A 27,429-nucleotide genomic window follows, 5' to 3' on the forward strand; every position below is an offset into this window, starting at 1 on the left:
TTGGAAAGATCGTTTTCTGCAACCACAATGGCAGCTACAGCTGCAGGATGCAGCCTTCCATATTTTATTGCCCAACAGCAACAAATGGAGTAAGAGTAGGAATATTCTCATAAATCTTAATACACATCTCGGAGGCAAAGGACGTTGGTACATAGCACATATATAACTCAGTGGAGGAACAGAGATGCGTAGAGAAATAGTACACAAGCAAATAAGTATTTTAAAATGAACATTTACTGTTGTCAAAGACAACTATTTTTCATATTGCAACAATGAAGAACCAAATTATGAGCATTTAATTCAGACAAACTTTGACTCAAATGGAGATGTGTGCACATTTTTGCATTCAAATTAAAACACACGCTTAACTGCTAAGCAACACTAAACAACAGATCTGTTTCTCTTCTGGAGAGATAGGAGGAAACACACCACAAACTATCTCTGGGTGGCATTTTCCATTGTTTCATAATTGCATCTCGTTCTCTTCCATCTTCCTACACACTGATGAAGTGCCAGTTTTTTCACTGCAGTAAATATCACATAAATTGTGCCAATCACTTATATGACCCGGGGAAGTTAAAACCTGCCATGTTCAAAACTGTAGGTGGATGTCTATGTCAAAAGGCCTTTTTGTGCAGTACTTCGCATGACCAACATTAGCAGGCTGTCTGCTCAAGAAGAAGGAATCTATAATGAAGTCCCCTAAGTCAAATAGCTCATGCAGACAGCCAATATTATTTAAACCTAAATATTTAATCAGAGCTATTTAATGCTTTCTTTATGGTTGAGTGATATTATGAGCTCAGCCAAAAAAAAAAAAAAAAAGAAAAAGTTAGTAAAAACATGTAAAAAAGAAGAGAAGGGTGGCTACAAATTTTGTTTGAGACACAAGAATAGATTCTCTATGCACTGAACACTGATTTATCCCTATGCAAGGAATGAAGACACCAAATCCAAATTCTCCATTCCATTTCGCTGGTGATGCCATTTTTTCACCTCATTTAAATATATCTTACCCACATTAAAGGACAATATAAAGGACCAGAAGAAGAGGAAGCGTATCAGACTCTTTCTTCTGGTTGAACTGAGGTAAGGGAATGTAGGCCAAGGGACACAGAGCAGGAAAAGGGAGCTTGCTGCCCTTATTTCAGTCCTTTAAAAAACGTGCCTGTGGGTTTTTCATGCCATGAAAGTGCCATGAAGGACATGCCAAGGACTAACGTAGGTGGCAGGTAGACCTGTAGACATAGGCTGTGTCTACACTAGCAAACAGTGTAGACCAATGGGAATAGAAGTATACAAAGACTGCTCCAAAAATAATGCCTCCTATTTTATAATGTTGACGCACAACATCAGAGGCCAATGTTAGCGGTATGGCAGTAGAAGCTGAACCTTCCTGCCACTATTCCATTACATGTTGTTGCTGTGTGACAAACGGCAGTGGGAGGGCAGTCTGACAAAATGGCATCTGACATAGAAATGCAGATGAAGTACAGATGTGTCACTGAATTCCTCCGTACAGAAAAAAAATGGCACCCACTGACATTCAACAATGCTTGCTGAACGTTTATGGAGACCAAACAGTGGATGTGCAAACAGGAGGGTGGTGTTTCAGCAATGGCAAAAGCAGTGTGAAAGACAAACCATGTACCAGATGACCACGTGGATTCTTACAAGCACACGATGCACGTTCTTGTTCACTGCTGGCAAAAATGCGTAGCTAATAGTGGTTACTATGTTGAAGATTAGTGTTTTGTAGCTGAGAATTTGCTCTAGCAAATAATAATGCTATTTTGCTCTTTGTTGAAGTTTCCATGGAAATATACAGAAGGAATTTCTTTTGGAGTGACCTACATGGATCAAAATACTTGGTTGAGGAATAACTTATTTACCATACACATTTCAGGGTTTTTCTTTCAACTCAGGACAAACTCCAGCATGGTTCTGTGGATTGAATGTTAATTTGTACCAACCCAGTTCTCAAGTCCTGAATCATGGCAAAAGAGTGGGTGAGAGGATAAGCAGATGCAAAAGCACTTGCCTGAAATGCACCAACCACTAACAATGATGTATGCTTACTTCCCAAGTGAAGACTGCTAGAAGCCTTAATAGAAAGTTATTGTATGGAAGGATCATGCCTATAATTAGACATTGTTGACAATGGGTTTATATTAAAATTTCCATTTATCTGGGCTTAAATTAAGTGTCTAGCAGGAATTCTGCAGCACCTAGGATGACAATGTTAACAGCACATCAGCAAGAGAAGGGAATGCACACCCAGTCCAGCTTCATATTGTAGACAGCTGAACTCTCTTTCCATTTTTAGCTTAAGATGTGAGTGAGCAAGCAGGACAGTGAAGGTGAGATCTCATCTTGCAGCTGTTCTTAATCTTGAAGTATTTTAGCCATGAGAATTTGATAATCAACAGTTTATTCAAGCATGAATTTTTTATAAACTCTAGTTTTATAAAGCCAGATGAAATATTTGAATCTCAAAGACTGGAGTATCTTGTTATCTCAAAATCCAGTTTTGGATCCCTTACATTGAAAAGTATATATCTATACAACTTGTTAAATGAAAAGGGCATTAAGAAGGAAGAGCTACAGACGCAGGGCCTTCACACAACACTAAGAACAACAAAAGATATCACAAAAAACAACAAAAGAACTGCAGTGAATTATATCTTCCTGCACCTCAGCAAGGAAGCTGATTTAGCTACTGGTGGGACAATCTGTTCAAGCATTCAAGCTATTAGCAACTGCATCCTTTCCTGCAATACAATTTTAATGTTAATATTTCTTATCTCAAGAAAAAAGGTAAAAGAAAGCTAACTACTCAACAAAAGTGATTTCATTTAACATAGGGCACAAAAAAAGCACCTTAATTCTGAATATATTCGCTTCCCTAATGATGAAATGGATCTACAGCAGTCCTGGATTAATACCAGAATGTATAAAACCGCTATCTTGATTCTCGTTTATTTCTGCTTTCCTAGAGCATTAGTTTTCCCTGTTCAGGTTTCAGACATTTTTTGTTAGAGCTGAGACATCAAACACAGCATAACAGTTTAAGTCCATCTCTAGTTCCAATTTCTTTTTGTAAATGGAAAGCAGTTGTCAAGAAGAGTCTTTCAAGCCATGTAAGGTTTTCATTTTATTTTTATTTGTGGCACTAACAGACATCAATATTTTACAATATATAATATAAAGTCATATTAAATGCAGATGGCTAAATATTCTCCTGCTTTCAACATTACATAGCTATACATTTTAAATTTCAGCTTCAAAAAAAAAAAAAAAAATCTACCAACACTCTGGTCTGTGATTATAAAAGTGTAAATGTACAAACTTCCTCTTCCTCAGCTTCATTACAATACAGGAAATACGAAAAAGCATTTTTGATCTCTCCTTTATAAGTTAATCATTTCAATTCAATGAAATATTGTCAAAATATGTACAACAGCAACTACGAAAGTAGTTAACATTTGAGAAAGATGCTGCTTATAAATACTCATGAGACAACATACAACAACCATACAACCTGGAAGCAAAGGGCGAAATTACCCACAACTTGACCAAGAGACAAAGTCCTGGTTTCTAATAGCCAGCTTCACTTCCTTTTGCAGTGTGGGAATGAATTCTAAATCCTGAACCTCTATGGAGCACTCTGAAGTCTTATTTATAACCCTCACAGTCTGTTGCAAATAGAGATTCTTTAAGGTGTCTCAGTTCTTAAAGTGCTGTGAACGTTACCAGGGTTCGGTACATCTATACATACAAGTATTAGATACGTCATATCCCATAAGTAACTCTTCAGTAGACACAGTCTCACATTCACTCTTGATTGACTGCTTTCTCAGAGCTCCAACAAAGATATAATGTTCACTTAATCCTAAAAAGCCAACAATGACTCCACGTATGACAGTTAAGGTTCCTCATAATGTACCACAACCTTCTCCTTGTAATTGTTTTCTACAGATCTTTATTCTCCTTTTCCCTCTGATCACTTACTGCCCTTTCTAAATCAAATAAGAAGTAAATGGTTTGAAACAGTTACATATTCTTAACAACTTGAAATGAATATTACTTTTCAGATAGCTAGCAAAGTCTTTTCATTTTGCCCATAAACACAATTAAGTATGAACACAGGACTGCACAGTGTTTATATTCTTATTAACCTGCCAACAAGAATAGTTTATTGGCAACCTCAAATATTCAGAGGCAAAACACAATTCCTTGGCACAGAAGCTTTACAGCAGAGCAACATATTTTTCCCTTAGAACCATTATGCAGGAACACAAAGAAAATTAACTACAACTTATTTTGGCGTGTAGACAAAAGAATAAACTAAATGTCTTGATGTTTTTTGCCCTTCAGAACTTGAATGATGATTATAGGTGCTTATGGGGTTAGATTTTCCAATTACTTGTTCTTTATACGTGATTCAAACGAGCAGAGGGACCTATAACAAAGAAAAGCACATGATCATTCAAGATATTTTTAAACCTTCAACTGTTGACATCGTTAACCAAACATTCTCCCATGGGGCTGTTTTCGAACCTACTCTATTCACCAGCTCCTTAAGACATAAAGCTTATCTGTTCTTCTTTCTAGCTTTATCAGTTGGTCTTAAGGAAAGTTATATCCTTCCTCAAAACTCCACACCTCATATATACGTACACATCGTAGTTGCAATAACATTATTACATGTAAGCTGGCAACATATTTTTCTATAAAATTCCTTCATTTTGTGGATGAACAGAGACCTGGCTGTGAGTATGCAATATCTGACAGTCAAAAGCTGTGCAGTATCGGATAGCTGTCACTGGTCATATAAATCAACTGATGAGTACTTGGCTTCCCAATTGAATGACAGAAACTTTTATAGGCTTTGATGCAGGAAAATCCTTAAACAAATGCTTATCTTCCTTCCTAGTCCTCAGGTCATTGAAGCATTTGCTTAATTTTAATGCCAGTGTACTCTTCCAAAATCAAAGTTACTTGGCTTTGATTCTATCAGAGAGATATACATTAAGGGGATCGCAGAAGCTAAACAGGAATAATGTATTTGATTAAGTTTCAATCTTCCATTTTGGCCTTAGTATCCATGGCAGAAGCTTTATTAGGGGAAAAAATAGGTCATGGTACAAATTCTTATTAAGGTGAATAGTTCAAATTAAATTTTATCTTTGAATTCAAATGAAGCAGCAGCATGCAAATGTCTGTCTCTCACTACGCATGGGAATGAGAATCACTTTCTGTGCTCATTTGACTACCTGTATATCAAGCTTGGCCAACCTTCTAGTGGGGCCTCCCACCCCATTTTCAGCATAGCAGTGCCAACGTCAACCATGGCTTTGAGTCTGTAATTTCTGTCATTGCACCCACAGACACATATTATTATTATATGAGAAGAATAACCCAGTGCCAGACAGAGGTATAGAACTAGACCACGCTTCCTAGAAGACACTGACTATGCCATAATTCAGATCGATGTATTACTTGCTGGCAACCAAGTTCAGATTATCCCAGCATATACCACAGATCTACTGTAATGGGTGCAGTAATTACCTTACCTGGCTCCTTTGATTGCCAACAGAGTGATATACTGCACGTATCAAGAGTTCATGTGACTAAATGCCAGTGCCAATGGAATGAATGCTTGTAGATACTGTGATAGAGCCAAATTTGTATTGCTAACATAAGTTTGCTTAAAATGTGCATGGCTCTAATTGTTACTGGAAAATGTGAAGTCTGTAGAATACCTCTTGCACGTTCTATTAAAAGGTGGTCTACAAAAATAATTTTTCTACAAGCAAAGCCTGTTTCTCAGATAGGCAACTTGCCTTTCCCACATTGTGAAGGCACATTCTGTGCAGTGTTTCTACCAAATCCCTCAACTCTAATATGAGTAGATGGTATAATGCAGCATGAGCAACTTTTATAACTTCTCTTTGTTGGGTAAAATTTTCCATGCTGCATGGACTTGCGCTCCAACTATACCTACAGCTAGACATCCAACAGGTTATCTGCATGTGTAGTTGTGTTTTTTTCCACAGATAATCACAGTAAATCCCAAGGCAGGTTACACAGACAAAAATATACATGTAATGTTATAAGGAATTGCAGAAATCTAGCCAGATAATGTTGCATTTTCTAAGACAGAAATAAAAAGTGTAAAAATTAATCAGAAGGATCTTAATTGTATGAAACTATGAGAAGAGTTCCTTAATATGATTAGAGAAAACACAGTTCATTTTTAACAACAGAAACTCAGATGGTACAGCTCTATGACCTGACTAATAGAATTAGCCAAAATTTGGTCTCAGATCAGTTGTTTATTTCCCAGATCAACTGATCATCCTTTGTACAGGAGCCAGACTGCATGGCTAGAAAGCAGGCTCCTTGCTAGTGAGACCCCTTTACTTCTGAAGTCAACTAACAGCCAAAAGCACCATGTCAGCCATCCTGGTTGCTGTCTTTGCTTCACACCATCTCCACGATTTGCTATTGCACTTTGGGTGTGCTAAACAAGTAACATTTTGGCTATTTTGGAAATTGAAGAAAAAGGTTGCCTCCTTTATCTTGTAAAGTCTTTTCCAGCTTGGTAAGTTCATCACCTTTCAATAGCACAGAATGGAGGTGCAGATGTTTGGGTAGGATATGAAATCTAACCCCCTTTCTGGCACATCTCTGAACTGCACTGCACTGGGATGAACCATTTTCCTGAGTAGGCCCAACTGGGCTTGGCATCCACAAGAATTTTCCTTTGGGACTCTGTGGACAGCAACAGTATGCAATAAAACAGAAGCCATTTCTCCAAAACAAAGTATGATTTATTAGCCAAAGCAGGCAAAGTACTCCAAGAAATGGATTAAGGAATGGCCAGGGGACCTATGCACATACTGTCTTATCCACACTTGGCATTTTCCTCAATACCTATTTTTGCTCTGGTTTGTTTTGGGTGACCCAATTACAGCTGATGCAGTGCAGACTCTGACTTGGAGCAAGGCAAGGTCAGCCTACACCAATTTCTCTCCTCCCTTCCTGCACAGTGGATCTTTTAACCTTAAAATTCATGACTTTAGCAAACAGCTGTATTATCAAGGGTGGAGTGGAGGAGTTGCCTTTTCACAGATATTAATAGAACTCAAATTTTTGTTGGGATGCTCCTTATCTATGCAATTGGTTGCTTTTTATGTTTGGTTCCCCTGACAGCCCTGTCTGATCTACTTCCACTGCAAATAACCCCTCATAAATAAGGCCAAACTGAGTCATACATAACCAAGCAACACAGATCCTTCTCAGTTCCTCCACAATATTAGCTAAATGAATGACTTCACCATCAAAAGCCCTTGTTCCACAAAATTTCAAGAAGACAACGAAGGAGAAACAGACAATTACAGAATGGAATGACCAAGTCTGCTGTCTAGCTGCTGAAACCAAAACCTTCTAGAAAGCAAGGCCAAAAATGGCTCTGTACTCACACCTCCAAATCATGGCATCAGAGATAATGGTCCCATAAGGCTAAACACAGAAAAAAGCTTGCCTCAGCCCTGGTGCACAACTACCTGCCAGCCACTCTCTATCAACAGCTCAGTGCTCCTTGGAGATATATTCTTCAGCTATGAAGGAAGAAAAGAAAACCCTGATATGCAGACACATGCTTCTACCAATTCAACTTTTGCTATGCAAGGAAAAGATCAGAATTCAGCTCTCACTTAACACAGCAAGCTAGGAGAGATATTAATACACAGTGGATACAAGCTCTTTGAGAAATCTGAATTTTACTTTTATCACTGATCAAGGGCATGAAATTTCAGATGTCAAAGTGATACGATGCCTTTAGCATATATGAGACTTAGCTTGCATATCCAATACATGAAGGACAGCAAAATAATAAGAAAAACCTTACTTTGTCATGTACAAAATGCTCCTCTCTTTTATTTTCATAAAAGATCTACACAATAAGAGATGCACTGTTCTGTCACCTCAATGTCAAAACTATTAAAAAAAATTACTCTGTCTTGAAAATAGAAAAAGACAGGTACAGTATTTAGCAGAATACATCAGTATATCTAGATCACTTTCGTGGACTGCAAAGGCCATCCAACTGTTTCAAAATAAATCCCCAAGGATACAATAAAGGCTTGTTTAAATGAGTAAGCAGTATGGGTTCCCTCAGAGTCTTATGCAAGAGTAATGCAGTTGGACGAACCAGGAATTTGGAAGGATCTAGAAATCAAACAACAGCATGAAGTATTCTTGAATGTCCAAATTCCTTTTTTTTTTTTTTCCTGTAAACTAGTGAAGTATGGAATCAAAGGTCTGATCTAGAGTAGCAGTTCTTCATAATTTGTAGTCTTTTACTAGCATGCATAGTATCGATACATCTTCTCACATAGAAAATAGCTGCACATTCAGATTTCTGTTTGCATGCTGATGTGAACTGCACTGAAAGTAAAATGAATGTGTACTTATTTGGATGATCCTGTGGAATTTCTGATTTATGAGAAATAAGATCTCTTTAGATAGACTTTTTATTGTTAAAATTTGATCACATTTTCTGAATTATTTAAAGAGGACAAGTGAACAAGGTTAAAGTATATTTACACACTTCTGATTGGCGTTAGCCAAATCACGTGTTGGGAAAATGGCATCTGTTTCAGTGCATTCCCTAAAGTCTGTGGATCAAAGTCCATTCTTTGATATTGCAGTATGATACTGAGATAACTCCACTGAGAACAACTGATCTACTTCTCTTCACCCAGAAATATAGTATAACTCAAGATTAGGAAGAGCAAATTTTGGTCAAAGAGGTATGTGAACTTATGTCAAAAAATCACACCAGGGCAACAGATCATTTAGTCATCTGGAAGTTGACTAACCCATGATGGACCACAGAACTGATACATACAGCATCCAATTAATAAAGTTGAGATTGATATTAAAAGGAACTCACAGTTTTACTCACAGATCCTATGGAAATCAAAGCCTAGAACACATAACTGAAGTTAGGACAGAATATTTACCTCTACATTTGCTTTAGGGTCTCATGTCTGATCTTTCTTAAATTCTCCTAGTCTGAAGGACGTGCAGTATTATCTCACATTCACAACAACAGAAAAGAAATGGAAATAATTTCTGAAGTGATATTCATGCTCTTTAAAAAGAACTGGCTGCTCATGTGGTTCATACGGTTGTGTATACACACAGGATGTTTTAGCATTAACAGTGCATCTTAATACCTGTTCAAAGGTTTGAAAAACACTCTCAGTCTTCTAGAGAAAACACTGAATGCACCACTCTTCTGATGGCAGAATGAAATGCGTGGCTAGAACAGCTTACAAACAGCTCCCAAGGCTGACCAAGACCAAGTTATTTCATCCACAAGGAAATATAAAAGTATGTTTACCTTTTTTAACTTTGCTGCTCCAGCACCAGAGCGAATGGCCTCCATCAGGGCTCGCCTGGCCTCTCCAGGGTCACCCGTAGTTGTGGCAGAGAATTTGAAAGTTGCTGTTGACAGCTGAGGGGGAGGCGGTGGTGGTGGCTGGGCAGGGGCAGGTGGAATGCAGAGCTGCTCTTCCTGAGGGTCTTCTGCTTTCTGTGAAGACAGTTCTGCATTCCTAAAACTCTGGAGCTCTTCGGAGGCCAATGAGGAGATCTGTTCATGATGCAGTTGAAAGGAGACGATTAATACCAAGCATGACTAAACTGTAATTACTTGACATTTGATGCACTTTAATTTCAGTACCCTAATTTCACTTTGCTTGAATGACATAAAACACGTAGAGCTTTTGTTTGCTCATGAAGTTGAACATCTGTTACTACTCACTCACATCACTCAGCTGGGCTGATTACAAGCATCAAGGATTTGGCATTGACTCTGACTCAGAAACTCAATCTTTATTTACCACAAGCTCCAGCATCCTGTAACTTTTCTTGGCATTTAAGGTAACAGACAGAGAGTTGGACTTGGAATTCATTTGCAAAGAACCACAAGGGGCTTTGGAATCAGGAAGATATATTAAGGCTGCTGCAGCCACCCAGGAATCTTGTTACTTTTCACATTCTGGCCTGCATAGAAATAATCTCAAATGACAGAGATGTTCTTCTGGATTTGAGCTTTCAGATCTGGCTTCAATGAAAAAAAGAATATTAAAGTTTCAAGTCACACTGGGAAAAAAAAGAAAAAAAGAAAAAAAAAAGGTAGTAGAAGAGAATTATGTGAAAGCACTGAGAAAAAAAAAATCAATAGATTACTCTTCCAAGTGGCTTTCTGTAGAATTTCTGAACCTAAAACTCCTGCATGAATTGCTTACTTGGAAACTTGTTCAAGTTTAAATAATGTAGGCGAGGAGGTAATCTTTTAGACTAAGCAACTGCCTCAACAAATATTTTTTCCACTAACAACATTACTAATAATAATCACGATAAATTATTAGTAATTACAAGGGTTTGGCGATTATTAGGAAATTCAGTACCATGTGCCAAACAGGAGGTTTTCAAGTAGATGCATTAACATTCTGTTTCAGAGAAATTGAGGTACAGCTCTTCTCTAGTAAAAAAGGACTCATCTCTCATCAAATAATCCAAACTCAGAGAGCCCCTGTGTTCTATTCCTTCACTGTACGTACACATACACAAATATATGGTAATAATGTCACGTCAGATAAGATATGAACATTTGAGATGTCATGGAAGGGAGAGCCCTTTCATCACAGCACAGCTAAATCCCACCCTGTATGCACACAAACTTCATCTAGCTCCTACTTCATCTAGCACAGGTGACACTGTGAAAAAGAAGCCCATGGTTTCTAGGCAACTTCCTTTAAAATGATGGCAAAATCTTCTCTGCAGGAAGGAAGTATCCTAAAAAGTCTCTGTGGCAATACAACACCATTTCACTGTCAGAGCCTCTTTCACACAGATCTGCATTTATTCCTAATGAACGCAAACCGCAGTTGTGTGCACAAAGGTGACTGCAGTACTGCATGTTCTGCTCCCAAGTTCAGGGGAAGCTGCATCCTAACTGAAGCAAGGGCAGTAAGATATTCAGAACTGCTCTGAGGGAGGGAATAATTTCCAAACAGAGACAAGGGAGACTTTACCTAGTGCCAGCTATCTGGATATGTGCTAATGGTCTTAGTCATTGCATGAGGGAAATGGGAACCTCCTTGCCAAATACATGTCCTTGGCTGGATTAGTAACAGAGTGAAATCTAAGGCTAGAACAATGCAGGCTTTGGCTACTGGGGATAAGAGATGCTTTAATGATTAGGTAAATCTTTCAGATAGAAGGAAACATTCTGCTGTAGTGAAAGCGTTTGAAATTTTCCATCAGTTACTTGCATACAACTTGCACGCATCAGTTAAGTTAACAGATAAACAGCACGCATGAAAAAGTCCTAATGTTTTCAGGTAACTCGAACTGCATGTATACAGAAGGTAATGCAAATATATTAACTTAACTGCATTCCCCTAATGTACAAAAAACAACACCTATAATGTGAAAGCAATGAACATTTGATATTTTCTGTGTACATTCCCAATAATCCATTTGGATTTCTACACACTTCTTTCTCAGTCGAAAGCATGCCAGTTGAAGGAGTGTTAAGTTCTATAGCAGAGGGTAGAATCTGACCCTCTCTGCTATCTGTCTAAGTCAGATCTGGTCTTGCATCATAACACTTTCCCCCTATACTTTCCTCTTTCCAGCAGAACTTGTAGTTTGCATTATCTCTAGGTTTATTTGAAACACTCAATAGGAACAGACTGCACTTAGAAGATCATTTATCATGTTGATTTCTTACTTTTTTCAGCTTGCAAGTGCCACTGTGGCCTCTAATTGCCGCTAGTAGGGCCGACCGCTCATTCTCTGGCTCACTGTATGACGGTTTCTTGTGATTGCCATTTAGCGCGCTGTCTGAAACCTAGATTATGAAAAGAATATTGTTATTAGACATTTACATAGAGATATTTTGGAAATGTTATTGGAAATATTTTTAGCTCTTGCACTGGAATGCAAGCTATGGGGGCTACTCAGCCTGTCTGCTTTCGTGCCTGCTTATACAACCTGAGCTCACACCAAATGTAAGGATATGTTTAGGTCCCAGTTACCAATACCACACATACAGATGCAGCCTCATATCCCCTGAGCATAAAATCAGTGGCTAACTGGTATTGTCCACTAACAAAAACTGGAGTCTTCTTTCTTTTGCAGGTATTTACAAGTTTTCTGCGTGCCGTGTGTCCCTTTTTTACATAACACACTGAAATGCAGGTGAGGCTCCTTATCTAACCTCAATTACCTCTCCTTCATGTTGTCTCTCTCCCCCTTTGCCTCTTCTAGCTAGGGCAGCAGGAATGGCATTGCGTAACATACAAGACGTGCAGAATAACCACTGGTGTGGTCTGCACTTTGCCACTATACATTTTTCAAGTGCCATGTGTGTCCCAGCTTCCTTGCAGATGTACCAGTTATAAAACCTCTGGTGTCTGACAGGCTGCCTACAGGTTTCTGTAACCTGAACAGGCTAAATAAAATCTCCACTTTACCTTTCTGAGTTTCTCTTTTCCCCCTCCTGTTTGAATAGCTTCCATGAGGGCACTGTGCAGTGATGTATCTTTCGGAATTGGTTTTTGGACAACAGGTTTGAACTTCTTCTTTGGTCCGAAGATATTAGTCTGCACATTAACATCCAATTCGCCAATAGCATTAGCAGCCGAATCATCAGATTTGTCATTCTGTTCTGATTCTGCCTTTGCTGTCACACCACTGAACTCAGGCGATGCTTTCAGGGAACTAACTTGCACGCTGTCAGCAGGAGGCCATTTAGTGATGCGCAAAGATGAACTGAAAGAAGATGAGGCTCCTTGGAGATCAGGTGACTTGAGAGAGGAGGCTGAATTACTACGGGGCAAAGTCTCGTATTTCTGGTCAAACAAAAGATGCATCTTTTTCTCTGCTGTACCTTGTTTGCTGTTTAAACTGTGATCATCTTCTGCTTTGTTGTTATCCTTTGAAGAGGATTTAGTAAGTGGGACACTGGCATTCTTTTTATAGAAACTAGCAGGAGTTGCTTGACTCGGTGCCCTGATGTTCACTACTTTGTTTTCCATGCCAGAATTATCACCAGGTGTGAATCTGTGGGATGCTTTTTGACTACAAGTAAAAATACTTGAAATTTTTTCTCTTGTTTCTGCTGATTCTGTTTCCACGGGGCTGTACTTGGCCACAATAATACACCTTTTGGGGGAAACTTCAGCTTCAGTTTTAACCTCTCCTGCCCCGTGCTTATTTTCATCTTTCTCATGCAAATCTGTAGAATCAGACTTAAAGGTAGGCAGATTGATGTGTTTTGCAATGGCAGAGGCCACATACTGACTGGAAGTTCTTCTGTGAGGCTTTAGAAATGGAAGCTCCGGCTTGTCCTTATTAATGGCTGGGACCACTAATGGTTTTACCTGAGACTGTGTAACTGGAAGAGGTGGTTTGGTCTTCTCATTCTCAGACTGCTTTTCACCTACCTGGGAAATAACAGTTTGTGGTGGTACAGGTTTTGGAGCTGCAAGACAGACAGGTTTGCATTCTTGCTTTGTAACAAAGGACTTAGAGTTTGTGGTAACTGCTGGCTTTTTAGTAAGATGCTCAGCAGAGTCATCGCTTTGTTTTTCCATAGAACTTGACCTCCAGAATGCCTTCACTTTCCCAAGAGGAATTTCCTCACTTTCACCAGCAGAGGTACCTGGTATGTTCTTACTGACAACAGGCTTTGGGTTGATAAGGTTGCCTAGTTCATCAATCTTAATGGCACCAGTGGAGACTGAAAGTCCTCTATCAAAATTTTTTACTTCAGGTTTGGGAGGGACAACTTTGAAGGTCGTCAAACCCATTTTGGGTTCATAACTTGTTTCCAATTTCTGGGCACGATGACACCACGGAGGTGTTGATGGAACTTCTTCTACTTCAATCTTTTTTGCTGGTGGCCTTTTGATTTCTAGTTCTGACTTACTTTTTTTCAGAGGTCTCTCCCTCTTACTACATTCATTAAATGGATTTACTTTCTCTTTTGCTGTATTGATTTCAGTCGCAGTCTTGGAGTGAGATGACGTCAGCTTCGATTTACACTCCTCAGACTTCATAACGTGTCTGGGCGGAGCTTCTACTCTTACATTCTTTTCACTTCTTTTTTCAAAGGAGGACGTGAGAGATTCAAACATATCTCTCCTCTGTTCCACGGGTATGTGACTGAACTCATTATCAGATGGCTGCTGATGTATTAGGTCCTTGGGTATACATACAGCTCCACCATCAGTGTGTCCCTTATCAAAGGAACCTGCATTGTTGTTTCTATTTGTGAAGTTTCCCATATTAACAGAGTCAGCTGATAGATTCTGTGAACCCCTTGTCTCTTGGTTTCCAGCTGAGTTATAGATGGTAACTTCTGGAGCATCATCTATGACTGTTACTGGAACAGAACTAGCAACATCTTGGGGGACCTCAACTTTTCCTGAATGTGGGCTCAACACTTCACTCATGTGCTCAGAGTCAGAGTTACTTAAAACATCCATAGCTGTAAAACACATATAGTATTATACATAGGCAATATGACTTTAAATTACACAAACATATCCAGATCAGATATTTTAGTTTCACTGAAACTAGCAGGAATATATTTATATTACAAAAAAGGAGAGATCTGGGTCCCTTTTATTGTCTGGCTGCTGATTAGGATCAGCCAGAATATTCCTGGAGTCCTTCTTCAGCCAGTGGGAAACATACAAATGCAGCTGAAAGCAGAATTTAATCTATTGTTCATACCTTATCTTTGACTAACTTCTCTCAGTGATAAACATTTCACCACATGACTCCAAAGGAGAAACATTTCTGAGAAACAGTGAGCAACTTCAAATTATGTTTCCCAGACCTGGTTAGTAATAACAACCCAGCTGAAGAATTTCCTCGAGCAAGCAAACAAAGAAACAGTACTTGTATTTTTTTTTTCTCCAATCTTTCATTTTCCTTCATTACCAATGACTCCAGGAGCCTCACTGTGCAAGAAGCTTAACTCTCCTCTCAGATTTGCTAGTATAAATCAAGGGTTACAACACAGAAGGTAAGAAATAACAGTGTTAGAAAACTGAAAGAAATTAAACTGGAATCCAGTTCACTGCAAAAGTTCTGAAATAAAGATGGAATTTTTTTAAAAAGTACTGAACATCATTTCATGGTGAACTATTAATAATGAAATGTTTTTATTTACTGTAGGAAAAACAGAAGCACAATATTGCTTTGTGGTGAGATTTTATCTCTTCTCATTGTTTCTTTTCACGTTTTTTACTCTTTAACTTTAAAACATGTCTGGTAATGGGGAGGAGGGATTGGGTACAAGAATGTCCCCCCTCCTCCATTTCACTGTGATAAAATAAGGAACAGAAGCGTTATTTATGAAAGACAGCTAAATTCACTACTGATTTAGCTTCACTGAAGGAAATGAAATCATACCAAATTTAGCTGACAAATATATCCATACTCTGTTGTTCATCTCTTTCTGGTAGCAGACACCAAAATACAGTGACAATCTGATAAGCAGCTTGAAAAATATTTTGTGCTGGTGTATAAAGAGTGGCTGGCCAGGAAGCAAAGGGAAAGCAGCCACTTTAGGTGGACCACATTCTGACTCAGACTTCTGAGTTGCTGCTAGTGATCTTAGTGAGAAATGAAGGTGTCTCAGAGTGCAGTTTGGCTGTGCTTCTCTAGGCTGTGCCTATGTCTTTTGTGCTTCAGAGGCTGTACAGTTCCCTACCTTCTAAATCTTCATCCAGGTCAGCCAAAGTCTGCTGGAGTTGTGCATCAATGAATATGTCCTCATTTTCATGCTTAGCCGCAGCCATTTCTTCATTTTTAGTGCTAAATAAAGAGAAAAAAATGTTGGGTCTCCTGCTTTCTTGCCTTGCACTGCTGCTCTGAAATGTACTCTCATTTCAGCCCCTTTGGTTCCACTGAGGTTCTGAAATCCGTTCCCCAAAGTACAAAAAATATGCAGCCTTGGACACACAAACCACACAGACATATTCAAATCTAGGAGGGATCTCAGTGAAGCCTGAGCATACTCCATGTGCTGGTGATCAAAAGATTAGGATTAATAAACTCCATCACAAAGAAATGGTCTGGCTTCGCTGTGAAGCATGCAGTTCAGCCGGACTGCAGAAAAGCAGCATATGCTGAGGCAAAGCTTTTGTATATCCATGTAATTTTAAAGCAGACCACTAGCCATCCCATGTACACACTTTGCCAACAAATCTGCACCTTAATTAAAGAAAAATTGCACGATGGTGAAAAATAAATAGAGTGAAACAGTGTTAGACAATCACTCTGCATCCTGGGGGAAGGGAGGGGAGGAGTAAAGAGAAACTAATCCCTTGAGAGCTGTTTCTAATGAAAAGTGGCCTGATTTTGCCAAGAAATAACTCTATGCTTTTTGACAAACTTGTACAATGATCTAAAAACAAGTATAAAACCAGAACGAGTGCCAAGTGTTGTCTTGGCTTATTTAAAGAAAAAGACAAAACAAAGAAAAATCTTAACAAAAAAACCTGAAAAAAACCCCAACAACAAACACATAAAAACCTGTTACACAACAGACATTCTGTTTCCTGGGAAGAATCTTGACCAGCAGAGCTTTCCTATCTAAATCAGTGAAGCCAGGATTTCATGCTGGGCAATTCATTTTTTTCTGCTACCCGATCCTCACCTGAAGTCAAAACGTCACCTGTGACACTGCCTCTACGTTCTGCCCTTGAGATTAGACTGTTGACAAAATAATTTTCCATCTAACCACACCCAAGCCACTTTGGTCAGGTAAAGCAACTTTGCCCTTTTCAAGATCAAGCCTTTAATATCACAGATAAAGTGATAGGTGACTTTTTTTTTTTTTTGCTAGTTTACTGAGCATCACCTGAAAAAATGTACTTTTCTGCTCCCCTTTAAGACAATCTTTTGATTAAATATTTGGGGATGATTCTTGACATTGATTTAAATGATCTCTAATGTGTACCTTCTATTTTTGCTATTGTATTATTCTTCTCTTGGTCCTAGCAGGACTAGCTGAAAGCACATCTTCAAGCACCAGGTACTTCATTTCATTTCATTTCTTTTTCTTTCCTTTTTTTTTTTTTTTTTTTCATTCAGCTTTCCTTTCCTTGTATCCTCTGTAGCATTCTTGGAACCTGATCCTTCTTCCTAAACAGGGATGAATCCAAGGTGGCAAAGCTACATATAATACCTAAATTGTTTCCCAAATTGGAATCTTTAGATTTCTGACGACTGAAATCTGCACTTATTATTTGAATACAGAGGAAAAGATGCAGTGCAGGAAGCATTCTCCAGGTGGAATATCATTTCTTCCAGCATCTGCCACTGATCAGAGCTTTGCAGGCCCTGAGCATCCCCAGAAGCCAATGTGAACTGATGAAGCACAGGCTCAGTCCTCATACTTCAAGATCATGACGAACTGAGTTTTCTCCAGGATGGATTAAGAGAAAGGTGACACAATTCAGTCAAAGTCTCTAATGGGAACAACTAGTTCTGTAAGACAGACTTTCCTGTACCCTGCAGTGTTCACACACACAAACCAACGAGACCACTCATCTGACAAACTGGCAAGATTTAAGCTTACTGCGGTATTCAAACTAAGCAGAAGCCTGGCAAAAAATCCTCTCAACCTAAAGGTGGTAAGAACTATGAACCACCTGAATGTTCTATTGTTTTTGCAGTGAAAAAAATTATAAAATTAATTAAAAAAAAATCTTGCTAACCTGAGTGCATTTTAAACCATTTATTTGCAAATTAAAAGGAAGCATTTTCACTGGGAAAAATGATTAAAACTAAGCACTAGCTAAACAATATGTCTGTGCAGTGTGGAAGGTGTGCACTGTTTTCTTCTTTACAAAACTGGTCTTATGGGATAGTTTCCCCCAGTTGGAAGCAAGTTACTAACCTTCACTGAGACTTTCTCTAAGCTACTGCGAAGAAGGTGCTTTGAGCTATGGTTCAAGAAAAACCTTGGAAGATAAATGTGTAAATCCATATCCATCAGAGAAAGACCTCATTCCATGAAGGCCACGCAAGTTCACCACCTTCTGGTACCTGATCTTATCTGTTGCCTTCTCTTCAATACAACTACTCTTCAATACAGCCAAAATCTCTATTACAAAGATTGTTGGTATTGGGCTTTCTCCAGCAAATAATGAAAATAATTGGCTTGAGCGTTTTATGGGCGACTCATCTAAGAAAACATTATTTGGGGCTTAGGACAGAGATTCTTGGATTCCAAACAGGCAGTATGGGTTCACTGCACTGACCAGCTCTTTTCTCATGACAACACTGTAGAATCTTTCAAAGACTCCTTACAGAAAAATCACCTTCTCCTTCATGGGCGCAACAGTCAGCAGAGGTTTCTTTCATTATCCTCTGTGCACTTATGCAGCGACTATAGGTAATTTACCTCTCAATTTCGGCTTCAATCTCCTCATCTAGGCAACTGGGATAATACTACCCAATTCAGAGAATTATTCTGAAGGAAAGAGAACAATGCATTGAAAATGAAAGGATTCTTAGCTCTTTACAGATGGAGGTTCAGAAAAAGCAGATCTTTCCTTGTGCATTTCCAAATTCCTAAAAGAGCTATTGTTCAATTCATCTCCAAACTCACCTAAAAAGCAAGCCAGAAGGTGCATACTAATCACAGAGCTCTTCTTTAAATTCTTAGCATTGGGAATTTAAAATGTGATATGTGTTTTGGGAGGTGAAAGTCTGGTAGTTTCCAGTAGCTCACATAGTCTATAAATATGCCTAAAAAGACTCTTTCACACAACAGTGTTTGAGAAAGGAAAACAAGAGGGCCTCTAATATTTTTTCAAAGCCTTCTTCCCTTCTAACGCTATACACTTTTCTTTTGTCGACAGCTCTATTTTGGTCAGAATCCAAGAAAAATACAGGACTTATTCCAGTACTATGTTTTACATTCTGGACAAACATTACCAGTGGCATTTTCTCACACATACTTTTTTTGACTTAAGGAACAACTTGATAACCTTTTTGCTGCCTTTCTGGTAACGTGAGGTGTTAAAAACGGAGCGTATTTAGCACAAGCTCGAAATGGCAAACATGTATGGTTCCTGGAAGCCTGTTCACTTATTACTTATGTAGATTAGCTGAGATTTGTGCAGGAGTGCAGAACCAAGCAGAGAGACTACTAAACTACTGCCTTTAGTGCTCCACTGAGCTCAGGCTACAATACATAATTACTCCTCGGCAGTCATTCGCACAGTTGGAGACAAAATGAAACTTACTGCAGCATTTTGTCAAATGAGTGCCATGAGAGGCAGACATTTATGAGAAAGTTTACATTCTAAGAAAGAGAGAAAAAAATCTTGCTTGAAATGCATTAAAAAAAAAAAAACCAACACCACCGAACAGTTAAAATACAACAGATTTGCAACGACAGAAGCTGCCATTTTGTTCTACATTTTTTGTTCTACTGGGGCTTTGCAAATGGTACAAGAGACCAAGGTTTCTTTGGGAACCTCACAGGAATTCTGGAAAGCCTCCCCTATGGAATCACAGGTGGACCGCAGCTTCCAAAATAACTAAGAAATACAATGCAGAGCTATTTAAACTACAGGAAAGAGGCAGAGGAAAAGATTCAGTTGTCCATTCGGGACACTCAGTACCATTTGAAATAATGCAGGGCACTGAAGACATCTGTGTGGGTCTGACAGACACAACATGAACTGACGGAGACTTGTGACCTGATGGAGAAGCAGCAGGCAAGAGAAATGGCAGCAGACATTTCTCAAGTTCACGGAACACTTTCTGAGAGTCTCACCCATTTTGTGCTACCTTGATTAAATCGAGAATCTTGAGACCATAGCTCCTCTAAATCACCAGCTGGGGAGGGCAGACAGAACCACTGTAAATAACAGTCAAATCCAGAAGGGCTAACAGTGCAGCAGCACACAGGAGGGCATTCAGCTCCTCACACGCATCTTCAGCAGCCATCAGGAACTGACCAATGTGGAAGACTAGCATTATGGTGACTCTGCACTGGGCTTTGAAGCATCTGGGCTACCTTCCCTGCTCTAAGCATCTTCTCAGTCTGCTACTAGGGATTTAATTTAACCTTGCTGCACATATCCAAACTCTTCCTCTTCAAAATAGATTGAAAATATTCTCCTTTTACATAAATGCTGGGGAGATAAATGCTGGGGAGATAAATGCTTCCACTTGGGGTCTATCATACCTGGTGTTACAGAAAAGGCTGATGTTGAATGATTTTAAGTTGTAGAAAACACAGTTGAAAGTGCATCCTTTTTTCATATGACTTGCTATTCAACCAGGCCAGAAATGACATAAAGTAATTTCAAAGTGCTTATTCACTTGCTTCTGTGATTGATGCAGCAAAGTACTCTTCAGAAGTGGAGGAAACTATTTTCCAGAGTAGTCAAGAGTGTACAAAATCTTAGGGACCATTTTTCTATTTTCTGTATTTCTTAAGCTGGATAATTTTTTTTTCCCTATTTCCTTTCAAGGAAAGAAGAGTGGTTAGTATAAGGAATGCACTTTCTAATCATCAAAGCTATGACCAGACCAATGAAATCCTTTTTTTAATGCTACCTCCTGTGAACGTGAGCATGAAGTTTCAAAGTCCTAGTTTCGTATGACCAAAGAAAACAGTCATAGTGACAAATGCTGACAGTAGACTGTTAATATACTGGAAAATACATCTCACTTAGAACTGGCTAGATAACGAAGTCCTCAGTTGTCTTTCATGCAAGATTTCTGAAAGTGGCAGGAACTAAGGAAAGGAAAAAACACGCATGTTCATATCCTGCTGAATGCCATATAACCTTGCTTTTTACATTCTTCGACAGTCAATTAAAAGAAGGCCACACATACTTTTTGAGAGCAAGGTGCAAGTATCATTTCTGTTCCAAATTTTTAGTTTGTGTTCTGCTTTTAGCTCTGCGGGACTGCAATGGTCTTTAGGCAGCATTTATATCTGTGCTGAATAAAAATAATTAGAAATTAGATTAATCTGTTTTCCAATCCTAGAATACATAAGTCCAGTAGTGCCCTCAGATTTAAAACCACATGATAAAAATAGGAACTTACAAGTACAGAGAAGGAGGAAAATAAAGTAGTTTTTCTGCAGCAGCTATGTTTATGGACCTTTTGCAGTCCTCCTCCATGTTGACCGGTCAGAAATAGAAAGCAAATGAAAAAATGTATGCTTATTTATAGTATTTTGTGTTTTTGAGTTTCTTAATGCTAGAAATCTCTAAGCCTGTTACATACCACGATGATTTAAGCTTCCAGAGCCCCAGACATATGTCTCATACGTTTCACAGTCCTCCCATAGGCTGCAGAGGCAGCAGCTTGCAGTTGCTATACAGCTGGAAGCATGCCCCCGCTCCCCCTCCTTGCACCGGCCTCTGGCAACAGCTTCTCAATAGGAAAGCCCGCAGGCAGACAGGATTGCCAGAAATGGTCAGAGAAGTGAACTAGCTTGACTTAAATCTTAATACAGCAACGTCACCTGGACACAGTAATGCTGCAGGTTAAATGATGGCACAGTGAGGTTAAATAACTTCTCTTGGTTTGCACAAAAAAAAAAAAAATGAGAGCAAAGACCGGAGCCCTTCACCTTTAGCAATCCAAGCTGCTTCCTAACATCCAATGTGTTACACACAGCTCTAAAGTATACAGCAATTTTCCCAGCCAACGAGTTCAACAGAAAGGCTAATCTGGACACTTGCTCTACAATGATTGTGAGTATCTATTACTTAACCATAATATCATTAGTACCTTCCCTCCATGAACATCTGCAAGAAAAAAAGTGTATGAGAATATCCAAATTGAAAGAGTTTTCTGGAACAAGAGGAAAAGGAAAGCCAGAGATAAGGAAGGAAATTAGCAAAAGTATGTAAGGAGCAGAGGCTTGCAAATCTGTCAGACATCTGGGGCTTAATTAAGTAATTTTTCACCCATGAAGTTCTCTCTGTCACTTTAACCCTTTCTCTTCCTTCTTCCCTATCAGCAGTACATTTCGGTTTCCAAAAACGTAGAACACATGTCTACCCAGCTAAAATAAAACCTATCTTACAGAGGAATGACAGAATAAAGCTTTCCAGTATTTCTCTGAGATTGCTACAAGTGACAAGTAACTATATAGAGTATATTTGTACACACAAATGTGTGTATATATAATATATACCTATTGCTATTTTAATTAGTTTTCCCCTCCCTTCCAACTGCCTTCTGCCACTCACAATTATACTTTCGCTTCCTCTGACCTGCTTCATCATTAAATTCTCTCCAGCTACCAAGTTCTTTTTCACCCCTGTCCTTCCCAAGTGGAACACAAAACCTTGTAACATTTGAATTTGAATAGGCTGAAAATTAAGCAGAACAAGTTCACCCACCCCTATCCTTTCAAGCATTTGTTTTAATCTAACTCATCAAAACCCAAAGAATTTTGTAGCAAACAGCCGAGTATTTCTCAGGTTGGTAACAAAGAGAACAGCCTTCCCTCTCCTCCCCACAGCTCAGCTACCACAACCAGAGCCAAAGGTAACAAATTCTCCCAAGAGAAAGGGAGGAAACGGGATTCTCCCTGTCCAGATCCACAGCATGAACTGATCTCTGCAGGGTTCCCCCACCCCCACCCTACGCCCTCAATTAGCTGTACGTGAAAAAATAATCCTCCTTCATGGCTACTGACACAGGAGGAACTCAAGGGAGGGGAAAATCCCTTTTAGGCCTTTGGAGAATATTTTATCTTATTGTCCCTGACAAGTCACCATTTATGATGATGCATTTATTTAGCTCTGAAACCAGCAAGTTCCCTTTAGATTTTAATGCACTTTAAAAAATCCCACAAAAACCTTTCTAAACTTTAATAAAACATATTGTATTTTAAAGTATTTTCACTGCTCTCTGCGGCTGGCAGGACAACCCCCTCTAAAGGCCCCTTAACTCCCATTTCAGCTGCCTACACCTTACACCTTTGACAGGTGACAGTCCAAAGGCAACAACATGCATCATGCCCGTGAGCGTTCTGTTATTTTATTTCTGCCAAAATGCTTAGATGCCTTTGAAGAACAGAGTCTGGAGGAAATGGAGAGGTGCATTCTGATACATGAAATGCTGTTTGAATGCTCACTGCGCTGACATAAATGGGTCCTGTGTGGTCTGAATGGTCACTGGTCTGCCTTGACCCCGAGCATCAACTTTTTTTCTCTACAGTAAGATAATGCCACAATGCCTCCTCTTCATCTCACATGACTACTGGGATGAGAAATTAATTAAAGTCTGCATGGCACATGGATACTAGTGTGATGAGCAAGATAGAAAGAGCAAGAGGAAATTAAATAGTCCTGGCTCTAGAAGAGAATGTGAACTGAGAGCAAACTGGTATACCTGCTCCATTAATTGAGCTCTGAAACTTAGAAAGAAAAAATGAGTATGATCATTTAACTAGAGACTTTATCGTATTGCACAAAATGGGGGGAATTAGGGCTAAAGGGGGGAAACTAAGGTTACACAGTCTTAATATTAATGTTAGCTAACTTTGAGCATGTGACTTAGCATCCCTAATAACATTATTTTAAAATAATTTTTAATGTGTAATTATTTACAAAGCTCGAGACAGTAGGTGTGCAGGATGCTTTATAGGCATATAAAATTGACTGATCCCTGCCCCAAGGAGCTTGCGTGATGACACCATACAAGGGATGGGAAAGGAGGGGGTATGGGAGGACAGAGTTGCAACACTGTGAGATCATGAGATGTGCTTACTGCTACATAAGCAACATTTCAGCTTCTTTGTGGTTTTCTTGTTACTCATTTAACACTATATATTAAAATTTGGTGAACAGATACATAACACAAATCAACTGTAAGGAAGGATATGAAGAAAGAGAACTATGTTATACTGTGTACAGAGTCAGCAGTTACTAAAACATTCACAGCCAATATCGCATGTAGTCAATTATTTATAGGGGTTATGCTGTGGCACCTCCAGCTGAGATCAGGATTCTGCTCTACCAGGCACTGTATAAACATATTGTGAGATATCATAACTGTGTGCAGAATTTTACACAGTAAGTGGCTGACAGGCATATCAGAGGCAGAGACAAAGATGGTTTAATAGGTTAGAGGCAGAACCAAGTGTAGAGTGATTTGGTACTCTACACGCTTACTCTTCTGTTTATTCACATTAAAGCTGCTTAAACAAGAATCCCAAAACAGAACAAAAAAGAGTGCACGTGCAAATGACTCTTACATACTGGAAAACAAGACCACAGAGGACTGGACACCCCTGGGCTATGGGAGACTTTCTTTTAGAAATCTGTCTTCTTTAGGAATGAGATTCGTTACGTGTTGCAATTGTCATTTCTGTACATACAAAGTTGGTACATGACCTACTACCCTGGCCATACTATTATGCTGCTAAATGCAGATAAACCCATTGCATGTTGAAGACTGTATCCCTCATCAGCACTCCGCGCTTTCCCTGACCTCATTAACAGATGAGGTACAGACCCTGCTGTGATATTCTAAAGCTATCAGACATTTCTGCTGCACTGAGACCACCCGTGCCATGCAGTGAATGATTCCAGAAACTCCAAGAAAAATACATTTAAAAATACATATAAAGTTAACCAAAGTAAGCAACATGGCAAAATATCCTTCATGATTTGGAGTGCAGGCTAAGAGCTCAGAACAAACCTACTGAAGAACTGTGGGCTTGACTGTGCTCTTCACTAAAGTTTGTCAGGGTGCACAAGCAAAAGACCACTTGGTCCTTCTTTATAGTCTCTTCACACTCTAAACAGAATCTACTTCCACTTTAAGGGTAGTTTTTATTATCCACACAGTACAAAATGATTGTAGTATACAAAATTACAGTTATTTCATAGGGCATAAAGCCCCAGTTTTAGCTAGCTTTACAATTTAAAGCTAAATATTTCCATGATTTTTATTAACTTTTTTTCCCCCTAAGCCTGGGCCAAATTAACTACAATTTCTGGCTTCAGTGGAGCTCAGACTCAAGGAGGATTCCATTTCACTTCTGCTAACTACTGTTTCTTTGTAGTACTGAACATGTTCTCTAAATTTATCTTTTCATATCTTAAGAACCGAGTTAGATCTTGGTACACGGACCAGAAAAAGACAAAAAGGAATTGTGAAACTCCATGTAAAATTTTCCTTCAAGTTCTGTAGCTCTTGAAACACATTGGAAACTCTGCGTAGCTTGGTATCGATTATTCATTTAAACTGCACTTTGACTTGTCTGGGAATTTAGAAGGCTGCTTTGGTCCTCAAAGAAGCTCATTCATCATAAGAACTACACATAATTTCAGGGCTCTCAGTAGATTTTATCATTGGGGTGGTGGCTGCTCTGACAACAGCAGCTGAAATTGATGCACTCCAAATTTGACTGTACTCAATACTGTACTCTGAACTGATTTAAATCCGACAAAAACGAGAATTTAATATGAATAGCTTAAAAAACAAACAAGCAAAAAAAAACATGGCCATTTTGTCCTCCCCTCTACATTCGGGAATTGGCTTTTAAAAACTTAGCAAGTTAACCTCAAAAGGATTTAGAAGAGCACGATTTTCAAAGCTGGTTTTTCTACAGAAATAGGTTAGCAGTGGAACTGGATTTACCTTCAAACATTGCCGGCACATTCAGAGTACAAAAGTTTAAATATTTTACTATTAGTATCTTCTCTGTGTCAGCCTCCATGGTTGCTGCTATGAGAATAAAATCCATCATAGATGTTAGACTTCGGCTCTACCTTAACATTGATTTGAAATAATTCTGCTGTCCCAGAGACTAAAATACCCCACAATTCATGAAACCCTCTACTTCAGCAACAAAACCATCTCCTATTTCCTCTCCTTTTTAATTATGGACATATTAGACAAATACAGAGCACTTAGAATACTAAAACCAGCTAAGTTTAGACTGGGAGCCTAGTTCAACCTGCTGCTCCAAGCAGGGATAGTTTCAAAGTCAGCTGAGTCCTTCCAAGGCTTTGTCTAGCTGAGTTCCAAAAACCTCTAGACACAGAGATTTCTTCAAGTCTCTGTGCAACCTGCTCCATTGCTTAACCACTCCTATTTTGAGGAATTTCCTCCTAATATGCCATTTTTATTTCCTATACAGCAGCTAGTGACCATCGTTCTTTCCACTGTGTACCCCAAGAAGCCTCTGCATCCAGATTCTGCTCACAGTCCTCCTTTTGCATGGTGACAGACTGCATTCAGATCCCTCCACACCTGCATTGCTTTTGCAAGATGAGCAACTGCAGTGTCCTTTCCCCCTCATACTTTGCATCTCCAGCACCCTGTCACCTCTGTGGCCCTCCTACAGACCCTCTGCAGTTTGCCATCCTGCCTCGGGGCTGCGTGCAGTACTACAGAACCGGACTCCCAGGTGCTGAGCAGGGGGGACAATGAGCTCCCCAACTATGATGGGCTGCGCTCTTGCAGCCCCATATGTCTTTCCACTTTCCAATCCGCCTGCTTGGCAAATGGTAGCCCTGCTGGCCAGCCAATGAAATGGTTCCCCAGATCAGTGGCTTTTGCAAATTCTATTAATAATGCATTTTGTTACATTGTCCCGTTGCTTCTTCTTTAAGTACTCTTTCCAAATATTAAAAATCAAAAATATAGTTTATGTAACAAAGGCAAATCCAAAATCTAGAAGAAGTCCAAAATATTTTCCACTGATTAGAATTTTCTTACAGTGTTTTCTCTTGGTATCTCCACTCAGATATGGCAATGTTTTTTGTTTGTTGTTTTTTTCCTTCCCCTGAATGTACATGTGTGTTTTCCTAACCCTTTAGATCCTTGACTGTAAGGAAAATTGGGACTGCTTAATTATCTTACCACTGAAAGTAATGGGTTGTTTTTTGGATCAGGTCTGGAATGGTAACTGTAGCTACTATACTAGCCTATTTAATCCCCTAAAGACAGACTATATCAGGACCTAAAACACTGCAGAAGGAAAAATCAGAAGTAAAATGTATTTCTGAACAAGTATCTAAATGAGACGTGACCCTGCTCCCCTTGATGTTGATGAGAAAAGAAAAGCCCTGAAATCATTCCAATAGGTTAAATACTGACTTTGGCCTAATTTATACCTAATTCATCATCCACTGAATGATCCAGGATGAAGTTCTCCCTCAGAAATGTGTGGAAGGAAATAACTAGGTCATGATACATGCTCTTATGAAGGGGCTACAGATTAGAAGCTGAATGGAGACAGACCAGAAAGCACAGACTTTGTGTCAACTGAGAATTCTGAGGAATTTCTGGCCCCTGTCCCATGACTCGGCAGCATCACAC

The 27,429-nt window shown here is 39.1% G+C and overlaps 1 protein-coding gene across 13 annotated transcripts in view; it reads right to left on the reverse strand.

Moving 5' to 3' along the window:
• Positions 1-3,141: 3,141 nt before the first annotated feature.
• COBL (cordon-bleu WH2 repeat protein) overlaps positions 3,142-27,429 on the reverse strand; it is a 150,767-nt gene continuing 126,479 nt past the window's right edge. For all 13 annotated transcript variants that reach the window (XM_040695853.2, XM_015282316.4, XM_015282312.4 and 10 more), the window contains 5 exons: positions 15,812-15,915; positions 12,561-14,578; positions 11,816-11,935; positions 9,416-9,667; positions 3,142-4,462 (listed from right to left, as the gene is read on the reverse strand). In XM_040695853.2, the coding sequence (XP_040551787.1) occupies positions 4,445-4,462; positions 9,416-9,667; positions 11,816-11,935; positions 12,561-14,578; positions 15,812-15,915 (2,512 nt within the window). In that variant the 3' untranslated portion in view covers positions 3,142-4,444. The remainder of the gene's footprint in view (positions 4,463-9,415; positions 9,668-11,815; positions 11,936-12,560; positions 14,579-15,811; positions 15,916-27,429) is intronic.

The sequence above is a fragment of the Gallus gallus genome, chromosome 2 (assembly GCF_016699485.2).
Source record: "Gallus gallus isolate bGalGal1 chromosome 2, bGalGal1.mat.broiler.GRCg7b, whole genome shotgun sequence".
Taxonomy (NCBI): Eukaryota; Metazoa; Chordata; class Aves; order Galliformes; family Phasianidae; genus Gallus; species Gallus gallus.